The sequence below is a fragment of the Pimephales promelas genome, chromosome 10 (genome assembly GCF_988280905.1).
Source record: "Pimephales promelas chromosome 10, fPimPro1.hap1.1, whole genome shotgun sequence".
NCBI lineage: Eukaryota > Metazoa > Chordata > Actinopteri > Cypriniformes > Leuciscidae > Pimephales > Pimephales promelas.
Window position 1 is genome coordinate 37,402,572 of NC_142778.1, and position 19,356 is coordinate 37,421,927.

A 19,356-nucleotide genomic window follows, 5' to 3' on the forward strand; every position below is an offset into this window, starting at 1 on the left:
CGAACCAGACGATCCCACAACACACACACTGATCAAGATCAGAACACACACACACACACACACACACACTTACTGTACAGGAAGCAGTCAGATGATGCACCTGCTGGTCTGTGAGCTGAAGGCTGATGGGACGCTGTACTGGTCACTGGTCCACGTCTCCATCTCTAGAACGTCAGTCTGGATTCTGAAAACACTCTGTATGTTCATCCGGATATCTGTAAAATACACTGAACGATTTTCACAGAAACGTATGAAGCTGAGCAAGTACAAAAATAAAACTACATCATTCAACACCAACGGAATGGTGCAGGTGGGGTAAGATGTGCCGGTCTGTGGGGTAAGATGTGCCGGTCTGTGCGGTAGGACTTGAAGAGGATCTTCACTATTGTCACAGAACGGCTCCAGTGTGTGTGTGTGTGTGTGTGTGTGTAGGTGAGAGCTGACATGGGGTAAGATGTGCCGGTTTCACTATTGTCACAGAACGGCTCCGGTGTGTGTGTGTGTGTGTGTGGTTTGGCTGTGACTGTTATTCCTCCAGCTGGGTAAATTCTTTTTTCGTCTGGATGTCTGAGGCGCTCTGGGAGAACGTCTCGCTTTCGTCTCTCTCTCTCTCTCTCTCTCTCTCTCTCTCTCTCTCTCTCTCTCTCTCTCTCTCTCTCTCTCTCACACACACACTTCTCTTCAAATCAGTCAGGTTTTTATTGTGTCCCTTAGTATTTTTCCTTGCTCCTGTCTGTCTGTCTGTCTGTCAGTGTGTGTCTGCGCATGCGACTCAGACCTGCATTCTTCTGTGTGTGTGTGTGTGTGTGTGTGATGCAGGTGTGTGTTCAGTGTCTCACCGTGGATATTAACCTACACAAGCCTGAAAAGCTGCTTTACAGTAATAAACAGGTAACAACAATGAATCAATATAACAATCAGTATACAATACTGCTGTATCTAAAATAAAAATATACACAACTGTTCAAAAGTTTGGGGTTTTCTGAATTAATGTTTTTATAGTTGCATTAAATTGACATTTACAATGTTACAAAATATTCTATTTTAAATAAATGCTGTTCTTTTGAACTTTCTATTCATCAAAGAATCATACAAACATATGAACAGTTTTCAACACTGATAATAATCATAAATGTGTCTTGATCCTCATATTAGAGTGATTTCTGAAGGATCATGTGGAGTAATGATGCTGAACATCACAGGAATAAATTACACTTTACTATATATTCACATAGAGAACAGATGATTTACATTATAATAATATTACACAATTTTTACTGTATTTTTAATCAAATAAATGCAGCCTTGGAGAGCATAAAACAGTCTTTCACAAACAACAACAAAAAATCATACCGAACCCAAACTCGTGTGTGTGCGTATACCCTTTCCCCCCTTTTTAACAGTATGGTTTATATCTTTTCTGTGACACAATGGAAGAAGAACATCTTGACTGTCTTTATAAAAAGCCACATGATCAATAACACTCATTTTACTCAGGTTTTATTATTCACACAGAAATGAAATGAAAGGCTGGTTTGTTTTGTCGTAACTCTTTGCTCTTTTTTTCTGTGATCCACAAACACGCATGAAGTGTGTGTGTTCATGCTGCTGGAGCGCAGATATTTCCTCCTGATCTTGTTCTGTTTTGAATTACACACACTGATTTGAGTGCATCTGTTGTGTTGTGTTGTGTTGTTAAAGCATTTCCTCTCTCTCTCTCTCTGTGTGTGTGTGTGTGTGTGTGTGTGTGTGTTTGCAGATGTGGACGAGTGCCAGGCCATTCCTGGACTCTGTCAGGGGGGGAACTGTGTGAATACTGTGGGCTCATTTGAGTGCAAATGCCCCGCCGGACACAAGTTCAACGAGATCACACAGAAATGTGAAGGTGAGAACACACTCACTCACACACACACACACACACACACACTAAACATTACATTTCAAAGCACTCTGAAATCAAGAGACATTTATTGGTGAGGAGGAATATCTGTCAGTGGAATAATCCTGTTTTCACTTTGAATTAAGATGATATTTTGACTCCACTGGCAGATATTAGTTCTTGTTTTAAACACAAACTCACGAGACCTCTTCAGTCATTCTGCTTCTCCAGTAAATACATCTTGATTTACAGTTTTTTACAATCACTTTGCTGCTATTTTCAGAACCTTGATGTCATTTTACAAAACTCTAGACTCAAAACTCACAACGGTTATCGCTTGTAACACAGGCTGTCTAGTGTTCAAAACATCGCTTGTGCATTCACATCTTTAAAGAAATCTTGCAGTTGCACAATCACTGGTTCAAAAAACAAATTTATTGTGAAATACCATTGAAACATAACTATAGATCACACACACACACACACAAGTAGGGTTGGGTATCGAGAATCAAGTATCGATTGGAACCGAGACTAACTTTTCGTTTTTCCCGGAATCGTTCAAAAGTTAAAATTTTGATTCCTAGTTTCGATATTCACAGTCCGCCGAGCGGAAGAAGAAACCGCTGAACAACACCAACGAAGAACCGTCGGCATAACCGCGCGAGTCGAACATGAGTAGCTTACGTCGGAGATCCAAAGTGTGGCTTCACTTTTCTAAAAATAACGAAATCTCGGCAAAATGCTAAATTTGTGACAAAAGGAGTATTTTTTCAGGAGTATTTCCTTCAGAAAGGACATTGGTTAGCAAGGTTAGCTAAACTTTTTTGACCCTGCCTCTTAAAAGAATCGGAATTCAGAATCGTTAGGAACCGGAATCGAAACAAGGAATCGGAATCAGAATCAGAATCGTTCAAATTCAAACGATACCCAACCCTACACACAAGCAACCGATAGTTTCACTGTCATTGTTCGTACAATCATTAAATATTGTAGAACAAAATAGGTGATACAAGTTTCATTATGGACTACATCATGTACAGTAAACACATCTCTGTAAAGCGCTGCAGTCGTAGAGAGAATACACACATAGAGGAATCATTGAACAAAGTGTGTGATATAATGATGCAAAACACTACAATCACAACAGGTTTATTGGAATCAAAGCAAAAAAATATAAAATATTAGGCTACATCCTTGGATATTGTAGTCGAATTGGTTCACTCTCCACGCTAATTGGTGACAATGAATCTCGTTATCTTGAAACTTTCATGATTTACTGTAAATGTGTCTGTTTTCATAGTTCCTGATCATTGTGAGCAGTTGTAGATCACTGTAAGGAAATGAATAGACACTCATGTGAAATGAAATGTGTGATTGCCTTTTGAAATAGTCGTGCTGTGATGTTGAACAGGTGATTTATGTTGAATGCGAAAATGATCTAAGTTGTATCATGTGTATTGTATCTAAGCAATTGAGAAAATGGTTAGAGTTTTGAAAAATGTGCATTTTGATCATTGGTTGTGAGTTTTGTGTGCAAACATGACATCAAGGTTACGAAAATAGTAACAAAGTGATTGTAAAAAATGCTGGAAAATGAGACAGCTGGAGTGTGTTTAGCAAGAGTGTTTAGTAGGAGTGTATTATAGTCATTATCCAGAAGATCATCACATGCCGTAACGTGTGTGTGATGTGTTGTGTGTCTCAGACGTGGACGAGTGCTCACACACACCGGGCCTGTGCAGTGGAGGTCAGTGCTCCAACACCATCGGCAGCTACTTCTGCAGGTGTCCCGCGGGCTTCGACACGGCGCTGGACGGCTCGCGCTGCATCGGTGAGTCCGCCGCGCTCTCTGGTGACATTTAACGGTCACATGACATGCAGATAAACACATATAATAGTTCATCTTTTAATGAGTATTTTGTTTTGATTTTATTTAATTTAAAAATTATTTATTTTCATTTTACATTTTTGGAGTTTAATTTTTACTGTTTTATTTAGATTTTTTTTATTTATTTTAAAATAATTTATTTTCATTTGATATTTTAAGAGTTTAATTTTTACTGTTTAATTTTGATTGTTTTTATTTTAAAATAATTTATTTTCATTTGATATTTTAAGAGTTTAATTTTTACTGTTTTGTTTTGATTGTTTTAATTTTAGTTTTATTTTAAGATAATTTATTTTATTTCACATTTTTAGAATTTAACTTTGGTTGGTTTTATTTTAAAAACATTAATTTGAAATGTACATATTTATGATTTAAATAATTAATTTAATAAAGTGTTTTATTTTGATTGATTGTTTTTAAACCATCCATTTATTTTAATTTATGTTTTAATACATTTTTATTAATTGATTTCTTTTTTCTTTTTTTAAACTATTTATTTTCATTTTACATTTTCAGAATTAATTTTTTTAGAGTTTTATTTTGATTTGTTTTCATTTTAAAATATTTTGTTCGTTTTATGATTTAATACATTTTTACTAAGTATTTATTTTAGTTTGATTTTAGTAAGTGTTTTTTTATTTCAAAATAATTTATTTTCATTTTATAGTGTTTTATTTTGATATTTTACAATCTTTTTTAATTTTGATTTGACATTTTTATCATTTTAAAAGTGTTCTATTTTAAATTCCCTTTTATTTTCAAATCATTTATCGTCATTTTTTATTTTTCTGAATGATCCACTTTTAGCTCGTCTTCAAACCTGATGCCGTTAGCCGGGTTTTGACTTTAATCTGACTTTAACGAACTGTGGCAGAACATGCGCTCAGTTATTCAGGCCAGTAAAGCACATTAAACAGAAACTGATGAATTATTACATGAAAAAGTCAAAATAAATGGTTGTATGTGATGGAGAACGTCTCGTGTGTGTGTGTGTAAGTGGGTCAGTGGTCTGATGTGTGTTGGCTGCGGTCCTGTGTGGAAGGAATGTGTGCAATGACTCGATCCACTCCAAACGTCTCCTGAGCCAAACATCCCTCTCTCTCTCTCTCTTCTCCTCCATCATCACTCGCTCACACTCCTGCAGCTGGAGATGCTCCGTCATTATACGTGACTGCGCCGTCACACAGTGTGTGTGTGTACATGTTTTCTATCCCGGTGGGGATGCACACACACATTATAAATCATACAGAAAGAGTTTTGTTTTTTTTTAAATGTAAAATTACTGAAAGTTGTGTGATGGGTTGGTTTAGTCTGTGTGTCTGTGAGTGTGTGTGTCCACGTAATTTACAAACGCAGAATGTTTTAGCTCTAGAAATGTAACAGAACCAAGTGACGCCCTCTGACAGAAGTGGAGTGACTCTGTATTGACGCGCAGTGTGAACGTGTGTTCTGCTCCAGATTCCCGCACAGGTTTCTGCTACGCTAACATAGTGAGCGGGCGCTGTGCTAACCTGCTGCCGCAGCGCATGTCGAAGAGCCAGTGCTGCTGTGAGAACCGAGGATGCTGGTCCGGCTCCACCGTCCCGGAGATGTGTCCCATCCGCGGAACAGGTGACGCCTCAACACACGCTTTAACACGACAGTCAGGGTCCTTTAGTCTCGGAAGATACGCTGTCGCTCACAGCTTTATTACACTGCATTAGTATTTGCGTCTTGTTTCCAGTACAAATATCTAAAAATATATTTTTTTAAAAGAGACCAAACTGAAATCTGTGATCCAAAGCATTCAAGATTTATGACAGATTATGTTGGAAATTACATTTTCAGGTCTACTACTACTACTAAACTACTGCATAAATATAATGTAGTACCATAAAAACCCCTAAAGATACAAAATATGATCAAACTAAAATAGAGTACAATCATATTATTGAAAAAATGTCACAAAAAACACATGAACAATACTAGACAGTTGACTAATGAAACTGAAGAATATGAAACTGATCAAATCTCTCTCTCTTCCCAGAGGAGTATCAGAGGCTCTGTCTGATTGGTCACACGATTCCTGATCCTGACCGACCAGATCTGGGTCCGTATCCTGGTCCTGGTCCTGGTCCGTATCCTGGTCCTGGTCCGTATCCTGGTCCTGGTCCACGTCCCGGTCCTGGTCCCGGTCCCTATGACCCGAATGGCCCGTACCGACCTGACGTGTTCCCGTTTGACCCTTTACCTGTGCGGCCCACACTCCCTGAGCTTCCCTCGTTCACCGTCAGGCCTGGTGAGACGCACAAACACAAACATGCAGAAAAACACTGGATTTGTAGATGCGTTACAATCGGATTGGGATATGAAATGTCTATATCAAAAACATATTTTAGTAAATTCTTCCACATCACATGATCCAGTTTCAGGACGTGATGATCAGCTGAGTGTGTCGAACTCAAGAAACTTCAGTTGATGCACCGATGTATCCTGTCAATCAAAAGGGTGCGGGAAAACTTGCTGCATTATTTGGGAGATTTTTTTTTCCATAAGAAAAACCAAACTATCGGCATCGGCTGAAATGCAAGTGAAATTTTGAACTATATTCACAGCCTACCACGACAACAGTCAAAAGCTATTTGCTGTGACGACACAGTTTTGTTTAAAAAAAAATAATAATAATTTTATTATTTACAAAAAACAAGATTGTTCACAGATTAACTAAAATATCATTTAAGAGAATTCAGGATACAACAGCTGAAGGTTTTAACCAGTGAATCTCTGCTTGTACTCCTTGAAAAACAAAAAAAGTAGTGCTTGAAAAGCCTTTTTACCGTCTCTGTACGAACCCTGGGTCGACGGATAGAAAGACGGATCAAGTTAAAGGGTTAGTTCACCCAAAAATGAAAATTCTGTCAGTATTTACTCACCCTCATGTTGTTCCAACCCCGTAAGACCTTCGTTCATCTTCGCAACACAAATTAAGATATTTAAGATATTAAGATCGCTCCTGCATAGAGTCCATAGGCGTCTTGAGGGAATGACTCTTGCTGTCCTCGAAAATTCATTAAAGACATCGTTAAAATAGTCCAAGTGACTACAGCGGCTCAATCTTAACTTTATCAAACGACGAGAACACTTTTGTGTGCAAAAAAACAACAAAAATAACGACTTTATTTCAACTATTCACTTCCTTCTCCATGGGCCTGTAGTCAGTTAACGTAGTGTGATTGCGTAAAGCTACGTCACACGTAGGCTCACTATTGGCCGACGCTGGTCATGTGTGTGTGATGCGTGTGACGTACAATAACAGAAGCTTACGCTATTAAACTAGTAACCTGACTCGCGCAGAGGGAGAAATAAACCAATAGTTGAAATAAAGTCGTTATTTTTGTTGTTTTTTTGCGCACAAAAGTGTTCTCGTCGTTTGATAAAGTTAAGATTGAGCCGCTGTAGTCACTTGGACTATTTTAACGATGTCTTTAATGACTTTTCGAGGACAGCAAGAGCCAGTCCCTCAAGAAGCCTATGGACTAGTATGCATGAGCGATCTTAATATCTTAAATATCTTAATTTGTGTTGCGAAGATGAACGAAGGACTTACGGGGTTGGAACAACATGAGGGTGAGTAAATACTGACAGAATTTTCATTTTGGGGTGAACTAACCCTTTAAGATCAAGTCTCGCAGCTCTTCCTCATGTGTGTGTCGCAGTGTTGAGGATGAGCCTCTCTCTCTCTCTCTCTCTGTCAGTCATCCTGCCTCAGAACGTCAGCATCAGGAACATGTGCGAGGCCTTCCGTAACCTGTGCATCAACGGGCGCTGTGTGCCGACGCCGGGGAGCTACCGCTGCGAGTGCAACATGGGCTTCAGGCTGGACGGCCGCGGGGAATGCATCGGTCAGTAGTCGACTCGCCTTCGTTTACACTACAGATCAGTGTGTGAATTTATCTTCTGCACAAACTTAGAATATTGCATAAAACGGTCACGCTTGTGCCTCTAGTGGAAGCGTGTGGAACTGCAGCCGAACACACACTCACTGAGCGCTTGTTTAACACACTGGTGGAGACTTATGGATCTGGTCTTCTCACAGTTTTAGAGTAAAATGTTTTTGGGAAATATATATTTCATATAAAAATAGTATTTTTGTGCATTTTTCATGACAAAAAACTTTTTTTGCAAATAAAACATGTATTTTTCTCCCATTGTGTTCAAGAGAACAAAATCATCTCTTGACTTGTGTGTGTTTAGATGACAACGAGTGTGAGCGAAGGCCCTGTGCGACCGGAGAGTGTGTGAACACACCCGGTTCCTACTACTGCCAGTGTCCCACTGGATTCCAGAGCACTGCGACTAGAACCGAGTGTCGAGGTAACGACACACACTCACACACTCTCTCACCCCGCACATGCACACACACTCACGTCTGTGTGTTCTCCGTAGATCTGGATGAGTGTGTGGCCAACGGGCGCATCTGTAACAACGGCCGCTGTGTGAACACCGAGGGAAGCTTCCACTGCGTGTGTAACGCCGGCTTCGAGATCTCGACGGACGGCAGGAACTGCCAAGGTGGGACATCCGGCCCATGATGCACTGCAGTCTCCACACACACTCAGCTCCTCCCATAGTGCCAGAAACTACACTTGCCCTAGCATCGTCATTTATTTACGAACATTTATTAGAGGATCAGCCCCATGAGATCATCTCGTTTTCAGCGGGGTCCTCAGGATCATGTCCGAACAACAGAGTAGATATAAAATACAAAATAGAAGAAATTCAATATCGTATTTCCCCATTAGGCAAGGAAGGAATAGACACGTCAGTTATCAACATCCCCATACGTAAATATGAGCTCTAAACTGAGCAATAAGTTAAACAATAAATGAAGTGCCATTTAAAGTTTTCTTCTAAAATTATGATTTTTATCAAGCTTGTATATTTAAGTTCAGGAATTTCACTTAAATGACAATTAATTGTCATTTAAGTGAAATTACTGAACTTAAATATACAAGCTTGATAAAAATGGTCATTTTAGAAGAAAATTTCAAATGGCATTTAGAGGCTTTTGCATCTGAACTCTTCATATACAGTTTTGTGGCTGTTTAATGTGTCTGACAGATCACTAAGTTAAAGTTGCTCCGATCATCTCTTCCTTTTAGTTCGTTTATCGCATCAAATAAACATGAATGAACATCAGAAGGAATGTTGTTTTAGCCGAGGACACACCGCTTCTCAAGTTCAAATCCTCCAACGTTAGTCTACGAACTCTCCTGACGGCTTTGCGGGACAAAAATGGCGGATTATGATTGGTCAGATCGCCTGTCAATCACACTCCCTCCCAGGCATTCATATAGAGAGCCTAAGCCCCTCCCCTCCGCTTCCGGCTCATGGGAGCTTATTTCGGAAAAATATGCATGGTAGTAGACGACTTATCTTTTTATTCCTGAATTACACATATGATGTTTGTCCATTTAAAAGATAATTCTGAAAGTCAAGTAAATTGCAGTTTGTCATAAAACAAAATGTGAAAATCTCCCGGGAAGCAAGATCCGCTCGTAACGTTACGATTATAACGGAAGACTATGGAAATAATGACTGACGTTCGCTTCAGTAAAGATAGCATCATTCATTGAGAGAAAATGTGCGCCTTTTGGGTTTGCTTCATTTTCACAGTCGTATACCGCAACCGTTTCACATCTTTCTTGACTTTAAAATGCGTCTTTTAAATTGACAAACATCACATGTAATTCAGGCACAATTCAAACGAGATCAAATTATTAGTTGTCTCTCGCTATTGACTAACATACAATATTTTTACGAAACAAGGTAAAGGGGAGGGACTTATGCTCTCTATGGGTGGAGTCTGAGTGGGCGGGGTTATTGTGAGGGGAGGGGTTTAACTGTAAAGATTAGAGTCAGAGTGGGTGTGGTCTGTTTTCAGGGGAGGAGCTAGAGTTGATGTAAATGACAAGGTCCTTTAACCGCTTGTATTTAGTTTTTAGAAAAATAAGGTTTGGAAATGTTATAAAGCGTTGGATAAAGGCTGTATTTATTTAATTTGTATAGTAGGAATTAACATATGATCACATTACATAGACATTCTGTTCTTAGTTTGTATTCTTATATTATATTCCACCAAAGATGAAGAGAATGTGAGAAATAAAGTCAATAAAGAAAAATGTTCATGAAGATGTGCCTTTATGAACCCTGTTTAAGTGTTGGTTGTATTGTGTGTGTGTGTGTGTGTTTTAGACACTGATGAGTGTTTGATTAGGAACATCTGTCTGAACGGCATGTGCATTAATGAGGACGGCAGCTTCAAGTGCATCTGTAAACCTGGATACTTGTTGGATGGCACTGGCCGATTCTGTGTGGGTAAGTGTACACACACACGCACACACACACTATTACTAACTAGCTCTAAATCGTCAACAAACCGGCTGACATTATTTGGTCTGAATCAGATCGTCATCTGAAGAGCTTTTCACATATTTGGCCATCATTCGCGCAGACAACCCTGAACACACACACACACTCACACAGACACACACTCTGAAGTCATGCATATGATGTATTTGCTCATTAATGATTTGTATAGTCTCAAGAGGAACAGGTCTAGCACTCAGGAAACACACACACACACACACTGTTGATCACACTGATTATGCTCAGCTTGAGCTCTGAGAGTGAGAGTTGAATTATGGGTATTATTATAGATGTCACATTAAAGAAGTGGTTTACCCCGAAATCAAAGTTTGGACTTCATGGACACACAAAAGCAGATGTTTAGCAGACGGTGATTCAGATCCAGAGATCAGACTCCGCATATCCTCTTATATGACACTTTAATGTGTTTGTTGATCATTTTTATTGTGTATTACTGAGCACGCACTGTTAAAAATAAAGGTTATAAAATTTTATTAGATATTTAGAGATGAATTTAAAGGGTTATGCATGAAATTGTGTTAGGAATGTGCTTAAATTACTTTTTATTTATTGATGTATTGAAGGTAAATTAAAAATGCATTAAAAACTAGAAAAATATTATCAAAATGAAATTAAATAAGCTTTCTGGACAAAAAAAAGAAGTATAATTTTAGGGCTTCGAGGGCAGGATGAGGATGTTTTGTTCATGCAGTGTGTCGTGTGTGTGTTCGTGTCAGATGTGGACGAGTGTGAGGTTCCCGGCATGTGTATGAACGGTCGCTGCGTGAACACGGAGGGCTCGTTCCGGTGCGAGTGTATGCCGGGACTCGCCGTGGGACTGGACGGCCGCGTGTGTGTAGGTGAGTGTAACTGCATGTGTGTGTTCAGATTCTGTGATGCCTTTTCTCTTCTTCAGTGTGTGATGTTGAACAAGCTCCAGTTCTCTATATCATTGTAGTCTTGAGTTTCTTCCAGGAACACGTCACAATATTCCTCATTTAAGTGGAATAAAGGGCCCTCCTGGTTGAGTTGTTCCTCCTGACATTTCCTCACAATTCTGACTTTTTTCTTATAATTACAACTTTTTTTCCTCACAATTTTGACTTTTTTCCTTACAATTCTGACTTTTTCCACACAATTACGACTTTTTTCCTCACAATTACGACTTTTTTCCTCTCAATTTTGACTATTTTTCCACTCAATTCTGAATTTTTCCACACAATTCTGCCTTTTTTCCTCACAATTACGACTTTTTTCCTCACAATTCTGACTTTTTCCACACAATTACGACTTTTTTCCTCACAATTACGACTTTTTTCCTCACTATTCTGACTTTTTCCACACAATTACGACTTTTTTCCTCACAATTCTGACTTTTTCCACACAATTACGACTTTTTTCCTCACAATTCTGACTTTTTCCACACAATTACGACTTTTTTCCTCACAATTACGACTTTTTTCCTCACTATTCTGACTTTTTCCACACAATTACGACTTTTTTCCTCACAATTCTGACTTTTTCCACACAATTACGACTTTTTTCCTCACAATTACGACTTTTTTTCCTCTCAATTCGGACTTTTTTTCCACACAATTCTGCCTTTTTTCCTCACAATTACGACTTTTTTCCTCTCAATTCTGACTTTTTCCACACAATTACGACTTTTTTCCTCACAATTACGACTTTTTTCCTCACAATTCTGACTTTTTCCACACAATTACGACCTTTTTCCTCACAATTACGACTTTTTTTCCTCTCAATTCGGACTTTTTTTCCACACAATTCTGCCTTTTTTCCACACAATTACGACTTTTTTCCTCACAATTACGACTTTTTTCCTCACAATTCTGACTTTTTCCACACAATTACGACCTTTTTCCTCACAATTACGACTTTTTTTCCTCTCAATTCGGACTTTTTTCCACACAATTCTGCCTTTTTTCCACACAATTACGACTTTTTTCCACACAATTACGACTTTTTTTCCACACAATTACGACTTTTTGAAGCGACAACAGCATTCCTCATTTAAATAATTAAAATGCAGAATAAAGGGGCGGCGCCTATTTGAGTTAGTAGTGTGTTAAACTGGTGGTTATGGAAAGGGGCGGGACATTTCCCAAACACACTCGAAGCGCTCGACCAATCACAACACACTGCCCCAGCCGACCAATCAGAGCACAGTGTGCTTTTCAGAAGGGGGGGCTTCATAGAGACAGGAAGTGAACAGAGCGTTCCTGACAGACTGGGAAGAGAGGAGCCGCAATGGAGAATATGAGGAGAATAATCAACATTCAAGCAGGAAAACCTGTTCTAGGAGAGCCTGAAACACATCAAGACTTTAGAAGAGCATTAGATGGCTTCTCTAACAGTTTTGCTTATTTTTCTTCTTTGTGTTCTGCAGTCATTTAGTGAATCTCTGTTTGTCACGGCATGTTGTTGTTGTTGAGATGAGCATGTGTCCCGTCTCGATGGAGCTCTTGATGATGTGATGTGAGCAAGGGTTTGTTCTCCTGCAGACACACACATGCGCAGCACGTGTTACGGAGGCTATAAACGCGGTCAGTGTGTGCGACCGTTCTTCGGCGCTGTGACCAAATCTGAATGTTGCTGCGCCAACGTGGAGTACGCCTTCGGAGAGCCGTGCCAACCGTGCCCGCCACTCAACTCAGGTACACACACACACAGTAACATGACCCCTAAACCTGCCCATCACACACACACTCACACACAGATCTAGCGTGACTCTGCACTAGTTTCAGTCCTCAACAGCAGCTCTGACACATCACTCCTCGCCTCTGGATTCGATGACATCATGGATGACATCAGTTCCTTTAGAGGTTCAACACATGTCTGAGATTGAAGCCTATCGAGTGTGTTTGTGTGACTCAAGCCTTACACACACACACACTCCCTGCAGACGTGTAGAGTTCTCTGGCGTCTGAAAGCACATTGTTAAACTGTGTGTTTATGTTCCAGCGGAGTTTTCGGCTCTGTGCAGCCACGGCCCAGGAACTACAACTGATGGCAGAGGTACACACACACACACACACACACAGTACATGTGTATAACACGTCCAGGTCGTATTTCACCCCAAAATCAAAAGAAAAAGGTTTACATAAATAATAATGATTTAAATAACTAATATGACTTATTAAACAGTTAAATAAATATAAAAAATAATAATGTATTATAAGAAAATTAATGTATCCAGTTTATATATATACATATATATTATATATATATATATATATATATATATATATATATATGTGTGTGTGTTAGAATTACATTAGTAGAATTACAAATAATTCAAATTATAAAATAAATAAGTAATATAATAATCAAAAAATCATGAATCATATATATATATATATATATATATGAAGAGTTCAGATGCAAAAGCCTCTAAATGCCATTTGAAATTTTCTTCTTTAATGATGATTTTTATCAAACTTGTATATTTAAGTTCAGTAATTTCACTTAAATGGCAATGATAATAACCTATCAATTGTTATTTAAGTGAAATTACTGATATATATATATATATATATATATATAGCCCATATTTCTCCTAAAAATGTAAAGTAAAAAGGCTAAATAAATAATTATAATTTACATTACTAATATGAATCATTAAACCATTAATAATTATTTGAAATAATATAATATATTTACTGTATCCAATTGTATGAATTAATACTTATTATAAATGTATAAATACATAATCTAAAAAAATGAATGTATCCAAAATACAAAGAAAAAAAATCAAAATAAATGATAATCATTTAGATAAATAATATGAATTATTAAACAGTTGATTAATAATATATTTTAAAATGCAATTCTATATAACTTATGATTCATAGCTATAGTTATTAATCAGTTATGAAGTGGTTATCTTCTTTGTAAATCTTACCCATGTATGTTATGCGTACGTTTACTTGCATAAATCACAAGTTGATCACAACAAATAATTACTTTAATGAGCTCATTGTTTCTGCCTAAAATGAATCCATGATGTTCTTAGAAATGTAGATCTAATAAATGGGCATTCATTAAAGAGTCAGATAACAGAGCACTGTAAATCATAATGTAGAAACATGCATTTTCTTTAAAGCTGCTTTGAAACGAGATGTATTGTGCATGTCTCTCTCTCTGTCAGATATAAACGAGTGTGCGCTGGATCCGGACATCTGTCAGAACGGCGTGTGTGAGAACATGCTCCGAACGTACAAGTGTAACTGCAATCTGGGCTTTGAGGTGGACATCAGCGGGAAGAGCTGCGTGGGTCAGTATCTCTGCAGGCTTTAGCGTGGGAAACGCGAGACGTCTGCGTCACCGCCGCGTGTGTGTGTGTGTGTTTCAGATGTGGACGAGTGCATTATGAACAGACACCTGTGTGAGAACGGGCTCTGCAGGAACACACCGGGCAGCTTCACGTGTCACTGCCCGAGCGGCTTCACTTTCCATCCCGAGACAGAGGTGTGTGAAGGTGGGTCACGTCACACACACACACACACACACACACACACACAGCAGCTGATGAGATAAAATAAATCTCCATATAATACAACTATTGCATCCACTTATATATTATAGGTTCCCACGGGCAGTGTTGGGCGTACTAATTACTAAGTAATTAGTTACTGTAATTTAATTAATTTTCCCTTGAAAATGTAAAGTAAGGGATTATCTGTAATTTAATTAGCTACTTCTGATGTAATTGAGGTAAATACTGTGTATAGATCAATCCGATCTCACAGAGATTCGTATGAGGTGTCTAAATATTACGACCGCACTCGTACAAATTCATATGAATTATTGTAAAATATATATGAAAAAATTGTGAAATATCATGAGATCAGACATAAAACAATAGTGGGTTTAATATCAAAATGTATTGTCTGATGCTAAAAAGTATGTTTTTATAATGTAACCTTCTCCACCTTGGTCAGTTTAAGGATAATTCATGCAATTTGAAAGAATTAAAACAGATTCATGTCTATCCTTGTATTATTCAGCTGGTTGAGATTGATACGGGATTTTGAAAGTAATTAAATACTTTTTAGAGAGAGTAATTAGTACAGTAATCTAATTACACTGTTGAAGAGGTAATTAGTAACTAGTAATTAATTACTTTTTTAGAGTAACTTACCCAACACTGCCCACGGGTCCTTGAAATCCTTGAAAGTTTGTGAATCTGAAAAAAAATTTAGTTTTTGAAATAAACACGCACAGATACACACACACACATACAGGCCCTCGGAAGTGCTTGAATTTATCTTGTGCAACAAGTTTTCTGGAAAGAATTCCACATTATTCCCTCCGGTTGAACCTAAATTAACACTCCTCATGTTGTGTGTGTGTGTGTGTGTGTGTGTGTTTTCAGACGTCGACGAGTGTTCGACCAACCCTTGTGTGAACGGCGAGTGTAAGAACAGTCCCGGGTCGTTCGTGTGCCTCTGCTCAACTGGAAGCTCGCTGGACAGCTCAGGAACGCTGTGTGTTGGTGAGTGTGTGTGTGTGTGTGTGTCCTCATGCACTCCATGTCCGGCCAGACGTGTGTGTTAGAGGCTTTTGTGTGTGTGTGTTGGTGAGTGTGTGTGTCCTCATGCACTCCATGTCCGGCCAGACGTGTGTGTGAGAGGCTTTTGTGTGTGTGTGTTGGTGAGTGTGTGTGTCCTCATGCACTCCATGTCCGGCCAGACGTGTGTGTGAGAGGCTTTTGTGTGTGTGTGTTGGTGAGTGTGTGGGTGAGTGTCCTCATGCACTCCATGTCTGGTCAGATGTGTGTTTGAGATGCTCGTGTGTGTGTGTGTGTGTGTGTTTCAGAGACCACGAAGGGCACGTGTTGGCTGAAGGTGGTTAACGGACAGTGTGAGATTAACATTAACGGAGCGACGCTGAAGTCTCACTGCTGTGCCACGCTGGGGTCGGCCTGGGGGTCACCGTGTGCCAAGTGTGAACCAGGTGACCGAATATCATATCTCGGTTCTTATTATTATAAACGGTGGAAACATTAGTTGTGGGAACTTGTTTTTTTCAGGATTGTTTGATTAATAAAGCGGTTTTCAAGATTATAATCAGAAATGTTTCCATATTGGGATGATTTCTGCAGGAGACGGACACGTGTGTGTGTGTAGTGACGGTGTGTGTTGTGTGTGTTTCAGATGCGTTCTGCTCTAAAGGTTACGCGCGGGTGAAGGGAACCGTCTGTGAGGGTGAGATCTCACACTGATGTCACTGTGTCCATGAGTTCGGCACCGACGTCTCATTTCACCTGCTTCATGTGTGTGTGTGTGTGTGTGTGTTTAGATGTGAACGAGTGTGAGGTGTTTCCTGGCGTGTGCCTCAATGGGAAGTGTGTGAACACGGACGGGTCGTTTGTGTGCCAGTGTCCCGCGGGCATGACTGTGGACGCCTCAGGAAGGACCTGTGTTGGTACGTACATCGCTGTTCACTGGCTCGAAACCAGTGGTTCATCAGTTGTGTGTGTGTGTGTGTGTGTGTGAGAGAGTTAATCGAGACCTGAACTCACGAAGAGCAAAGTTATTTTACATATACGAAAGTGTGTGTTTGCAGACCTGCGCACGGAGCAGTGTTACCTCACACACGTGGACGAGCGCTGTGGATCCGCGATTCCCGGCCGGCACCGCGTGGACGCGTGCTGTTGCTCCGTGGGCGTGGCCTGGGGCCCGGAGTGTGACGAGTGTCCCGAGAAGGGGACGCAGGAATACACTCAGCTCTGCCCTCGACCCGGCTTCTCCCACCGCGGAGACTTCATCAACGGAAAACCCTTCCTCAAAGGTGTGTGTGTGTGTGTGTGTGTGTGTGTGTGTGTGTGTGTGTGTGTGTGTGAGACTTCATCAACGGGAAACCCTTCCTTAAAGGTGTGTGTGTGTGTGTGTGTGTGTGTGTGTGTGTGTGTGAGACTTCATCAACGGCAAACCCTTCCTCAAAGGTGTGTGTGTGTGTGTGTGTGTGTGTGTGTGTGTGTGTGTGAGACTTCATCAACGGCAAACCCTTCCTCAAAGGTGTGTGTGTGTGTGTGTGTGTGAGACTTCATCAACGGAAAACCCTTCCTCAAAGGTGTGTGTGTGTGTGTGAGAGAGAGAGACTCAGAGGTCATGCGTTTGTTCACTCTTTCAAGTGTTTTGCGTCGCTACTGTACTCGAGTACATGTTTCAAGTATGTATACTTTATCAGATTATTTTTATTTGATTTTTTATGACTTTTTTTTTATTTCCTTTTGTTTATTTTTATTAATGTGCCGCATTACTTTTGCATTACTTGTTCTCACCTGGGCTGGGCTTTTTTATTTGTTTTGTATTAATTTAAGATTGTAATAATTTTATTTGAAAGACAAATGCACAGTTTTTCTAAAGTCCTTTGTGGGTAATATGGTTGTGTTCGATCATTGAAGGTCGGCAGGAAAGACATAATAAAGTGAGATTAAATGTATAAAGTATATTTGTGTAATTTAACATATTTAATAAAATTCAGAGTTTTTATTTTATTATACATTGGAAAACAAAGCGTTACTTATTTGAAAAAGTAACTCATATAATCAATTGCAAGTTTAAAAATAATGCATTACTTTTCTAGTTACTTGAAAAAGTAATCTGATTACTTAACCCGCGTTACATGGTTCATCGATCAATACTTTTTTCAACACCATCAACCTCCGCTTCTCCTCAGATATAAACGAGTGTAAGATGATTCACAGCTTGTGCACGAACGGCCGCTGCAGGAACACCATCGGCAGCTTCCGCTGCAAGTGTGACGGAGGCTTCGCTCTGGACTCCGACGAGAGGAACTGCACAGGTGAGTCCACACACACACACACACACACACATTTTCAAAACTTTTTGAATTTAATGTACTTGAAGAAAGTGTTCAGAGATCAAAATAAAGAAATAATTACAGTTACTTCTGATGTAATTGCTATAAACACTGTATAGAACAATTCTATATAAAACAATAGTGGGTTTAGCATAAAAAAGTAACTTCTAATGTTACAATGAACGTTTAATGTAACCTTTAAATAGTTCGGTCATAATTCAATAATTTATGCACTTTTATATTATTTGACAGGATTAAAAGAACACTTTCATGTCTATTCTTGTATTGTTCAACTGGTCGATTGATTGATGGATCTTTATTTTTAACGTAAATAAAAGTAAAAAACAGATAATAAAACTCCATACTTTCCAGTACAAAAAGGTTGATATGGTATTCAGGAAGTAATTTGTAACAAGTAACTTACTTTAAAGAGAAAGTAATTGGTACAGTAATCTAACTGCACTGATGAAGATGTCATTAGTTGGTCTTTTACCCAATCCTGCTCGGCGTGAGTATAAACGTGTGTATTCACTGTAAAATCCTCATGGAGTTTAAGATTTTATGTGTTTTGACTTTGGTCTAGAAATCACACTTTTAAAATGAGCCTTCTTCGTATGTTCGTGTTTTCAATGCCGTGAGAGTCAAACACACACACAGCTGTAAGAAAAAATAAGATGGATCTTAATTCTTAGTTTATTTTCATGCTTTTTTGTCTACATTTAAAGTCATCTTGAGGCCCTCTGGTTGTTATCGAGAAGCGGTGAAGAACTGTGTCTTGTGCTGTGTATATAAATACACACGCTGTATACATGTGTGTGTTCACAGACATCGACGAGTGTCGCATCTCTCCTGACCTGTGCGGTCAAGGCACGTGTGTGAACACAGCCGGGGATTTCCAGTGCGAGTGTTTCACCGGATACGAGAGCGGATTCATGATGATGAAGAACTGCATGGGTGAGACTCACACACACGTTCCAGAAGCTGTTTCCATCTAACACACACCTGGAATAACACAGAAAACATTTGTGAATTAAGCAGTGTTCTCCCCGCATGTGTTCAAGAGAACAAAATCACCACTGGGAAATCGGTATATAATATCAGTGATAAAAGTCAGTTGCTTTAACCCTCAGGTGCTCTTCGTTTCGGAGTCACACTTGTTATCTTCCCGGTCAAAAGTGACCGGACACCTAAAAATTACATTTCCTCCATCCCAGTAAAACCAATGCAATTTATTTTTGTTCTATAATATTTATTCTTTGTAATTTAGTATTTTGAGACAATTTGATTAAATTTATTAATATTTATGCAATATTTATGGTCTAAGGAAAAATA

At 39.1% G+C, this 19,356-nt stretch overlaps 1 protein-coding gene across 2 annotated transcripts in view; it reads left to right on the forward strand.

Moving 5' to 3' along the window:
- fbn1 (fibrillin 1) overlaps positions 1-19,356 on the forward strand; it is a 70,953-nt gene that overhangs the window by 10,533 nt on the left and 41,064 nt on the right. For both annotated transcript variants that reach the window (XM_089116572.1, XM_089116571.1), the window contains 20 exons: positions 1,760-1,885; positions 3,585-3,710; positions 5,226-5,378; positions 5,794-6,045; positions 7,502-7,648; positions 8,001-8,120; positions 8,193-8,318; positions 10,002-10,124; positions 10,913-11,035; positions 12,698-12,850; positions 13,158-13,211; positions 14,345-14,470; positions 14,549-14,674; positions 15,572-15,691; positions 16,015-16,152; positions 16,353-16,403; positions 16,498-16,623; positions 16,765-16,989; positions 17,881-18,006; positions 18,850-18,978. In XM_089116572.1, the coding sequence (XP_088972698.1) occupies positions 1,760-1,885; positions 3,585-3,710; positions 5,226-5,378; positions 5,794-6,045; positions 7,502-7,648; positions 8,001-8,120; positions 8,193-8,318; positions 10,002-10,124; positions 10,913-11,035; positions 12,698-12,850; positions 13,158-13,211; positions 14,345-14,470; positions 14,549-14,674; positions 15,572-15,691; positions 16,015-16,152; positions 16,353-16,403; positions 16,498-16,623; positions 16,765-16,989; positions 17,881-18,006; positions 18,850-18,978 (2,670 nt within the window). The remainder of the gene's footprint in view (positions 1-1,759; positions 1,886-3,584; positions 3,711-5,225; positions 5,379-5,793; positions 6,046-7,501; positions 7,649-8,000; positions 8,121-8,192; positions 8,319-10,001; positions 10,125-10,912; positions 11,036-12,697; positions 12,851-13,157; positions 13,212-14,344; positions 14,471-14,548; positions 14,675-15,571; positions 15,692-16,014; positions 16,153-16,352; positions 16,404-16,497; positions 16,624-16,764; positions 16,990-17,880; positions 18,007-18,849; positions 18,979-19,356) is intronic.